This window comes from Toxoplasma gondii, chromosome Ia (genome assembly GCF_000006565.2).
Source record: "Toxoplasma gondii ME49 chromosome Ia, whole genome shotgun sequence".
NCBI lineage: Eukaryota > Apicomplexa > Conoidasida > Eucoccidiorida > Sarcocystidae > Toxoplasma > Toxoplasma gondii.
In genome coordinates, this window is record NC_031467.1 from 1812919 (window position 1) to 1821703 (window position 8785).

General features: G+C 53.3%; 1 protein-coding gene across 1 annotated transcript; it reads left to right on the forward strand.

Moving 5' to 3' along the window:
- Nucleotides 1–62: 62 nt before the first annotated feature.
- TGME49_295340 (UV excision repair protein Rad23 protein) lies at nucleotides 63–6464 on the forward strand. The gene is made up of 9 exons (XM_018782270.1): nucleotides 63–574; nucleotides 1436–1677; nucleotides 2150–2449; nucleotides 3239–3343; nucleotides 4029–4202; nucleotides 4829–4894; nucleotides 5247–5390; nucleotides 5652–5717; nucleotides 6091–6464. Exons 2-9 carry the CDS (start codon nucleotides 1453–1455, stop codon nucleotides 6151–6153), a joined length of 1143 nt encoding a protein of 380 aa, XP_018638523.1. The 5' UTR covers nucleotides 63–574; nucleotides 1436–1452; the 3' UTR covers nucleotides 6154–6464.
- The last annotated feature ends 2321 nt before the right edge of the window (nucleotides 6465–8785 follow it).

Genomic DNA, 8785 nt, shown 5'->3' on the forward strand with positions numbered 1-8785 from the left:
GCCCTCCTTGTCTTCAGACTCACGCCACCACCGTTTACAAGCGGCGGACAAGTGGTGTAAGTGGAGAAAAATGCTCTGTAGATGCACTTGTTCAGCAGCTACTGCGGACGGCTTGCGTACGCACATGCGACTTTTTCGCGCTAGCACGCGAGCGGCAATACACCCAGGAGAGCGAGAGAGTGAACCGGGCGACTTCCGCGGTTCGTTTCGCTCGACGGGGTCTAAGCAGGACGGCTGAGACTCGTGCTTTTCGTTTCGAGGAAAGTTTCCGAGAAGGCGGCAGATTTTCGTGATAAACCCTTCCGAAAGACCTCGAGACTTTCTGAGGAAAGCTCACAGCCTCGCCTCACATGCGCTCTGCGGCTTCTAGTCAAAAACGCGCTGCAAAGATTTCACAGCCGACTGGGCTGTCTTTTCGTATCATCCCTTTTCTTTCGAACAAAGTCCTCATCTTCTCTTAACTTCTCCGTGTCTACCGCGGCCGCTGCGTTTTCCAAGCCCTCCGTTTCTTCTTTCGCAGATCGCGGCAGCCTTACGGTCTATCCGCGGCCTGTGTGGATTGAATCTTCGCCATGTAAGAAAACGAAACAGTCTTTCCCTGGCGGCAGCTGTTTCTTCAGATACTCCTGCTGTGGCGCGTCCCGGCTTTCTATGCTCCGCACCACCCCAGAAGACCAGGGAAACTCGTCTGTCTCCTCAGGTGGCTGTGGTGCTGTGTTCGAAAACTTGTTCCTGCGGGCATCTTTCGCGTTTCTCTTTTGTTTTCCAGACTGTTACGGTTGCAGTTCCTTCGGTGGACGCACGTCCGGAAACAGCACGGAACTCCATCCGTTTTTTCATGTGCCTGTGCACCCTGCGTTTCTCCTCGTCGCGTCCACGGCTCTGTGTGTGTCTGCACATCCAGAGAAAAAACGGTCCTCTTCAATCTGCTTTCTTCGACTTCGCGTGAGCCTTCGGCGAACTGAGACTCCTCCGCCTCGGCTGGGGCGGTGTTTTGTCGGGACAGAGAACCTCTTCGTTCCACCGAGTCCCCGCTGTCGGGTGTTTTTTTTCAGATGACCACTGTAGAAACCGATTAGTTGAACGCCGCGTACACCTGTGAAGAAACATCTACCCGGGGTTGGCGATCGAGAGAGGGTCTTCGTTTTCCGGGACTTGCTTCAGCTTCTGCGAATCGCTCTCCACCGCGCGACTTTGCGTCTGGACTCGAGAGCCTGAGCTCTCCGGACACTGTCGCTCTGTTGTCGTCGGCCGTTCCCCAGCCTGTGGCGGCCATGACTCGACTCTAGACAGCGCGAGGCGCAGCCTGGAACGTTGGTGTGTGGAGTCGAGAGTTTGCGTCGTTAACTGTCTTCACACAGCGTCCAGCACTTGGCTCGCGGCTAGACGAATCGCAGCTCTCAGGAGAAGGTCTTGCCTGCGTTGATGTCTACAGAGAGGCAGCGAGCGACAATGAAGCTGCGCATCCGGACGCTGAGCAATGAGGAGGCGGAGCTCGAGGTCGGGGCGGAGGAGACAGTCCTGAATGTGAAGGAAAAGGTGGAACAGCGGTGGCCTCACATGCCTGCCGCGCGTCAGAAGCTGGTGCATGCAGGAAAGATTCTCGCCGACGCACAGAAGATCAAGGACTGCTCTGCCCTCAAGGAAAACGACCGCCTCGTCGTCATGGTCACCAAGGTAAACTCCGTGCCAATCCACACAACTTAGACCTCACAATTCACGCTTCTTTTCCACCTATCTAGAATGTTACATACATACATACATACAAATGCAAACGTACATACAAATGCAAACGTTCACATCTACAAATGGATATACTTGGTCAGTCATGCGTGCTGCATATACTCTTCCGTCTTTACGTATTTCCAACGCGTTTTCACCCTGCTCTTGTCCCTCTATCTATCAATATATATTCATGAATGTGTCACATAGATATATATAATATATATAATATATTATTTATATATATAATATATTATATATATATATATATATATGTATATTCTTACGCATGTCCTCTCCCTTCGTTGATAGGTGCCGCTGTTTTCTGCAGACCGCGGCATGTGCGCATGCGTGTCTCCGCGTACATGTCGGTCGGCTCGATTGTCGTTTTCTTCACACAAGCGTTGCGAACTGCGTTATTTCTCAGGCTGTCTCGCAGCCTGCTGTGTCTTCCTCAACGGCGGCGTCTGCAGCTCCCGCGTCTGCCGCCTCGCCTTCGCCTGCAGAAACACAGAGAGGGAGTTCTGCAGCAGGCTCGACCGCGGGAGACGGAGAATCTGCGAAGTCGGAGACGCCTGGGGGGTCTGGTAACGCGTCGGGCAACTCTGGAGGTCCTGCAAATCCAGCGCATGCGTCGTCACCCTCCTCAGCGCCCGATGCGACTTCAGAGGGTCTCAGCCGCGCGGCCGCAGAGTCCGCGCTCTTCACAGGTCCTCAACTCGAGGAGGTAACCAAAAGAAAAGAAAAACTCTCGTGAGGGAGAGGGCAGCCGACAGAGAAGAAGAGCGTCCCTGCGAGCCTGTTAAAGAGAGAAGAGAAGAAGGCAGTTGATAGAGGACAGCACGACCAAAATAGCACTGAGAGGGACTAAGAGGAGAGACGAAGAAACCAAAAACAGAGCATTCAGCGAAAGTCGTGCCAGAAAGGAGGCAAGAACGGACTGACGAGGAGAAAAGTCTCACGGAGGAGAGGAAGAACCAGTCTGAGGGAAAGGGGGAGTGTTTTGAGGAAAGGAGAGAGGCTGAGGGAGAGTGCAGGTTTCGGAGAACTTTCCGTGAGAATTCGAGGACTCACTGATTGACTAGAGAGGCAAATCGAGAAAACGAGACTTCGGCCTGTTTTCTGGTGAAGCGGAGTGTCTTGAGGAGGCAAGGGACGCAGTGTAGGAGTGCTGCGCGATAAGACGAAGGACTGAGTTCGCGAGAAGAGAACCGGGAAGAGAGAAGATCAGAGCAGAGCTCGACGACAGGAAGCAAGAAGAGACGCGACGGAGGATTTTCTGTGGAGCGCCTTTTTCAGCTGGACTCAGCGTCTAGGTTTTTGAGTCTTCGACTCTGCACAGTGTTTCTCGAAGAGTGTGTGGTGACTTGCTGGTTCCCAAACACTCAGAGAGACACGGCAGCGACCGAGAAGACGCGAGAAAGATCGAGGCTGTGCGGCGACAGAGAGAATACGCAGAGGAATGCGTCTCGCATGCGAAACTGCTCACCAGCTGCGTTCTGGTTGTCTTCTGCAGACTTTGACGCACTTGGTCGCCATGGGATTTCCTCGCAGCCAAGCCGAGGAGGCGATGCGAGCAGCCTTCAACAACCCCGACCGTGCGGTTGAGTATTTGATGAATGTACGTTGAAAAACGAAACTGTGCAAGTGGCGGCGCGCCAGTGCAGGTTCGCGAGAATCTTCATCGACCTGAGCGCATGCGCACATGTGCACATGCAGATTTGTGTCGCCTCGCCGTTGGCTTCCTCCCTTTGTCTTCAAACTGGGACGAGACCTCCTGTCCGTACATGTCTAGATGCGGCGCTGCTCCCGCGGCGACGGCGCTGCAACGCCACCGACGCCAACGTGCTTGGCAAATATAAATATATATATATATATATATGTATATATGTATCGCTATATGCATGTGCAAGTATACATGTGTATATACACAGCTATGTGTCTATGTATATGTGTGTATTGGCACAAGCGTAAATCGACTGCTGGCAAATCGAGGGTCGGTGTTTCGATGGAGACCTGAGTCCGTATGACAGGAAGCGCAGTAGACCATGACGAACGTTTCGGCAATGTAGACAGGTAAACGGACTTCGTGTCTCGCTCTGTTCTTCCGGGGAGTTTCGTTCGTCTGTTCGTTAAGAAGGAGAAACTCAGAGCTTGTCTGAACCTGCCTTTTCTGCAAGAGCTTCCACGTTCACTCGTTGACGTGAACGCGGAGCCTCGAGGACGCGCGGATACCACTGAAGTCTCTCGTCAAACTGGACTCGGTTCGAGAGCCATCCGGCTGCGTACGTCTGCGTTTTCTTCAGGGCATGCCGCCTGAGGTCTCTGCAATGCTCGGTGGAGACAGCGCAGAGACTCAGGAGGCGCATGGCGATGTCCCTCCGGAAGAGGGTGATGCCGAGGGAGACGAAGACGACGAAAATCCTCTCGGCGCTCTCAGGCACCATCCGGCGTTCAACCAAATTCGACAAATGGTCCAGGTAACTTTGCTAAAAACCTTGCGACCGCCTCTCCACGTCTCCTCCCTGACACACTTCGAATCACGCGCAGCGCCAGACACACACAGATAACTTTATATTCGCATCTATTTATATATATATATATTTTTATATCCCTTTTTCGTACATCTGTGTTTGTACAAACAGTGTTTCACTTTAGTGTGGACTCGCATTCCTTGCGGACCCATCTCCTTGTGTCTGAAAACTTTTTTCTGACGCTGGTGGAGAGGAGTGGATGCGGCGGAGCACGAGACACGGCTTGCTCTTGGCATTTGCGAGTTGCTGAGCAAATGGTTTTTCAAATACCAGTTCGTTTCGAATGGCAGCAGCTTTTCAAGACGAGAGCGCAGAGTTCGTCGACTGTGACTCGCGCATTGCTAGGCAACTCGTCTTTTGCGGCGACCACGGGGTGTGTGTCCAGGGATGGGCCGACCCGGCGCCTCCTGAAGAGCTTCAGAGACATCTTGAACTCTTTTTCCGCATTGTTTCACCGGGGCGACAGGTCCTAGTCATGGTGGCAGTTGCTGTGAAATCGACTGCGTCAAACGCGGTGTGTGCAACTAGCGAACACGATTCCTGGAAACCAGACTTCTCGTCTTTCTCCGTAGGCCAATCCGGCGATGCTGCCCCAGGTTCTGCAACTGATTGGAAATTCAAACCCACAGCTTCTGGAAGTAAGCTGAGGAAGACGCTTCGTCGAAAGCGGGACTTGCCGTCAAACACCGACATTTCAGAGACCGTTCTTTCTGCAGATGGAGGCCCTCTAGCCATGGAGAGTGCTTTTCGACAAGTTTCCAGTGGTTTGAATTCGCGGTTTTCTCGCAGATGGTCCATGTGTGTGTGTGTGCAAGCGCGCCGCCGATGCTGCCTCTCGGTGCAGGCGAAAAGATCTTCTCGGCGCGGCTTCGTAACTGTGTCTTTGATTCTGTATTGGTCTGCGTGGTGTGTGGAGAGGTCTCTCCAAGTGCAGATGCGAACCTGTGATCACTCGTGGTTTCTGTTGCTTTTCTGTCCTGCGCTTCGTAGCTCATCACGCAGAATCAAGACGCTTTCCTGGAAATGCTTCAGAGCGACCAGGGGGAGGGAGAGACGGGTGCGGCAGGCACAGGAGGCTTTGCTGCACCTGGGATCATTCAAATGACTGCCGAGGAAATGGAAGCTCTGCAAAGGGTAAGCCTCAGATCGCTGTTCAGTTCTCTATAGGTCTGTATATACACGTCTCTATCTCTTCGCATCTGTCGATCTCTCGCTTCATCTCTCTCTCTGCCCATCTCTCTGTTGTTCTCTTCCAGTTTCTCTCTATATGGAGGGTTCTGCATGTATATATGCGTCTCTCTCAGTGGAGCGTTGTCGCCGGGAGGTTCTGCTTTCGACTGAGGGGAGCGTCGATAGGAAGGCCCCTTTACTCGTTTTGTGCATGCGTTAATTCAGCTCGAGTCTCTCGGCTTCTCTCGTCACCAGGCTGTTGAAGCGTATCTTGCCTGCGACAGAAATGAGGTGGGTCACTTCGTCTCGTTTTCAGCAAGGCGAAAGTTCCGAAATCTGTTGCCGCATGCTTTTCTCCCGTACAAAATAAATGCACATGTCCTTCCGCATCCGTTCAAATACGTGTGTTTTTCTCTCTACATACATACGTGTATACGTATATACATATGTACTAGCTACATACACACTTATGCGCATATACATATATGTACATACATATACATATATATATATATATGGGTATAGGTCTTCCTGGTGTTTGATGCAAACATGTCTGCGGTGTATCCATCATCGCTGCAGAGAGCAGAGGGGAAAGTGCGAGGAGAGCGTCGGGGATTCGATGTGTGCTGCGCAAGTCGTTGTACGGCTTCATCTTTCTGTTCAGGAAATGGCGGCGAATTACCTGTTTGAGAATCTGAACGACTTGGGAGACGATGCCGGCGATTGATCGCCTCCGTCGCGTCAGTCTCCCGGGTGTCTTTGTTTTCTCGCGCTGAAGCATGTCTCCGTTTCTCCCCTCAGTCTCGTGGTGACGAAGGAGAGAAGCCGCGCAGGCTTCTTCTGCTCGGGCAACTGGAGGTAGCCTCCCTGCGGGCGTTTCGTGCATGCGCGAAGTGCAGTGTCTGTACGCTTTCGTTTCTCTTCCGAGTCGACCGCGGTACGAGGTTGTGTGCAGACCCAGGCGACTCTTGTCTACCGAACTGCCCAGATGTCTCCGCAGAGACCTTCTGTCATCTGTGAATCGCGATTTCGTATTTGGAGCGGAGACTCGAGAGAGAAGCCTTCCCGCGCTGCCTCCGCGGGGCTTGTTTAGCGCAGGTTTTCTTGCGGCCGTCGAGCCACTCGAAAAGGCACTCCCGGCAGCTGCGGTTGAATTGCGGGGAGCCGTGAGAGAACGACATCTCCTTTCGACGCGTCTGTCTTTCGTACAGACGCAGACACTGAGAAGGCCTCGCCTCTTGCGACTCGCTCGCCTCCTCGGTCTTGCGCACCAGGAGACAAATCGAGCTGCGTCCCCACTTGGATCGATGGAGTGTACATTCACCACGAGGGCGAGACGACGCGGGTGAAGCGACCGATCAGGCGCGCCGAACACGGCTGTTGCGCGCTGCCCACAGTCCGCGTTTTCTGAAATCGGTGCGAAGCAAAAAAGAGGCTTGAGAGGACTGTGAACTTCTAGAGAAGTCTCTGCAGACTGAGAATCCTGACACAGAGGAGTTTGAGGTGCTCCACCGACGCCAGACATGGATCGCGTAGACACCTCAAAATGGAACAGAGGGCGTTTCCACGCTCGGGGGCGGTGTCTCGCTTCCTCGAGAAACGCGCTGGCCCCGGCGTGCAGAGACATGCCCACTCCTCAGAAACGCATTTTCTGACGCTGCGCATAGACAGGCGCCTTTCTAGGTGCAAGCACATGAAGATAGAGACCAAAGACACACGGTGCCGTCGGAGAAAAAAAGCAGAGGCCTGGACTCGACGAACACACTTTTCTGGGGTTTTGGGAGACTCAGAATAGCACAGTTTCGCTATATCTGAATGCGTTGTGTAGTTGCTGAGCCGCTGTTTAAAAGTGGTGGATTGCTTTTCCGGTAGCATGAGTTCTCTACAGCAACGCACTTCAACTTCGCAGCCTCGCTGATCGGGCTCCGATCTTCAGCACCCGCTTTCTGTCGACGAACTCGCGACTCGTAGGTTGCGAGAAACCTCGCTTCTCGGGGCCGAGGAAGTCACATGCCAACACGATGAGAGAGACCCGAGAATCGAAAACAACTGGCTGTACCTCGTAGCGAGAGTCATGTGCGGTCTCCTCGACCCTCTGATGTTATCTCCCCTTTCGATTCGAGGGACATCCGCGTTACCGCACGAGATCTTCGAATGAAAAAAAAACGAGGTGCTCAGCTGCTGATTCACAAAATTGCTAAGAGTGGCTTCTAACTGCGCAGGGTCAGAGCGGCCCATCTGTGCAGCAAGTTTTGATTGTCTCTCTGCGAGCAAGCGTGGAAAGTGGACGTCCACTGAGGGATCTGGCGCGTGTTGTCTAGACAGCTGCGCAGCAGTTTCCCAGGCAGCAACAGAGACTCCGTCTCAGCCACACCGGACGACGGAGTGAGTGAGGTCGTGCGTCGCCGTTGTTTTCGACATTTCCAGGCCCTTCAAAAGGGGCGCGCGTTTCTCGTTTTCTTCTTGCGTCTCCCTCTCTCGCCCTCCGGAACTCGCCGCTGACAACCGAGGGGAAGTCGGAGCCGGCGAACAAAGACCTCGAAGATCTGAACCCAAACTCCATTCGCAGTTGACGGAACTCGCCCGAAACAGCTCACGAACCGTCCTGCTCAGAGGGGATTCCTCGAAGCAGCGGAGAAACGCAGTTACACCCTCAAGAAGCAAGGCGAGGCGTCCAGTCTCGCAGGCAACAGAACAGTTCGCATCGATCCACGCTGTCTGTCATTTCACCAGTTGGACAGCGAGGAGAAGTCGTCGGAGACAGGAATCCAGAGGCGCCCTGAAGTCTCGCCACACTTCGCCACAAGCGTTTACACACGACGAACTGATGATTTACATGCAGTGCAGAACTCTTTCCCCTCATCCCCTCTCTGGACTTGTGGTGCGTCCGTCGATCCGTCGACCTGCCTGAAGTGAATACCCGTAAAAAAGAGCTCACACAGACCCTCGGCAACGTCCAACTCCAGGAGCGTCACCAGTTGGATAGACAGATCTGTAGCAAGTGCACGTCCATCCACAGAACGCAGAACGGTTGTCAATGGACAGCGCCCTGGGTTTTGCATCCAGTTATTTGCCGTCTTGCTCGCTGAAAATAACTCTAAGTGCAGCGCTTCTGCGGTTCTCTACTCAATTCGAGTTGTGCAACGGATGGACAAGTCGCTGCTCGACCTATTTTCGGTGGAGAACGTGCTGTGTGTCGACTCGCACTGAGACTCTTGTCGTAATAGCTTTTTCGCTCCCATCTGAAGATGGAGGGTCCCGTACTTGTTTCCCCACGAAGCGACGCGAATGGCGGTGCAAAGCAAACCCATAAAGAAGCTCGAAAATCGCGAAAACATTGCCTCTCCAGTCTCTGAACG

What these genes read in the sequence shown, in the direction of transcription:
- TGME49_295340 (XM_018782270.1), top strand. Translation starts at nt 1,453, where the DNA reads ATGAAGCTGCGCATCCGGACGCTGAGCAATGAGGAGGCGGAGCTCGAG. An exon ending in CGGTTGAGTATTTGATGAAT is followed by an intron (nt 3,344 to 4,028) that starts GTACGTTGAAAA and finishes CGTTTTCTTCAG; the next exon opens with GGCATGCCGCCTGAGGTCTC. An exon ending in CAAACCCACAGCTTCTGGAA is followed by an intron (nt 4,895 to 5,246) that starts GTAAGCTGAGGA and finishes TGCGCTTCGTAG; the next exon opens with CTCATCACGCAGAATCAAGA.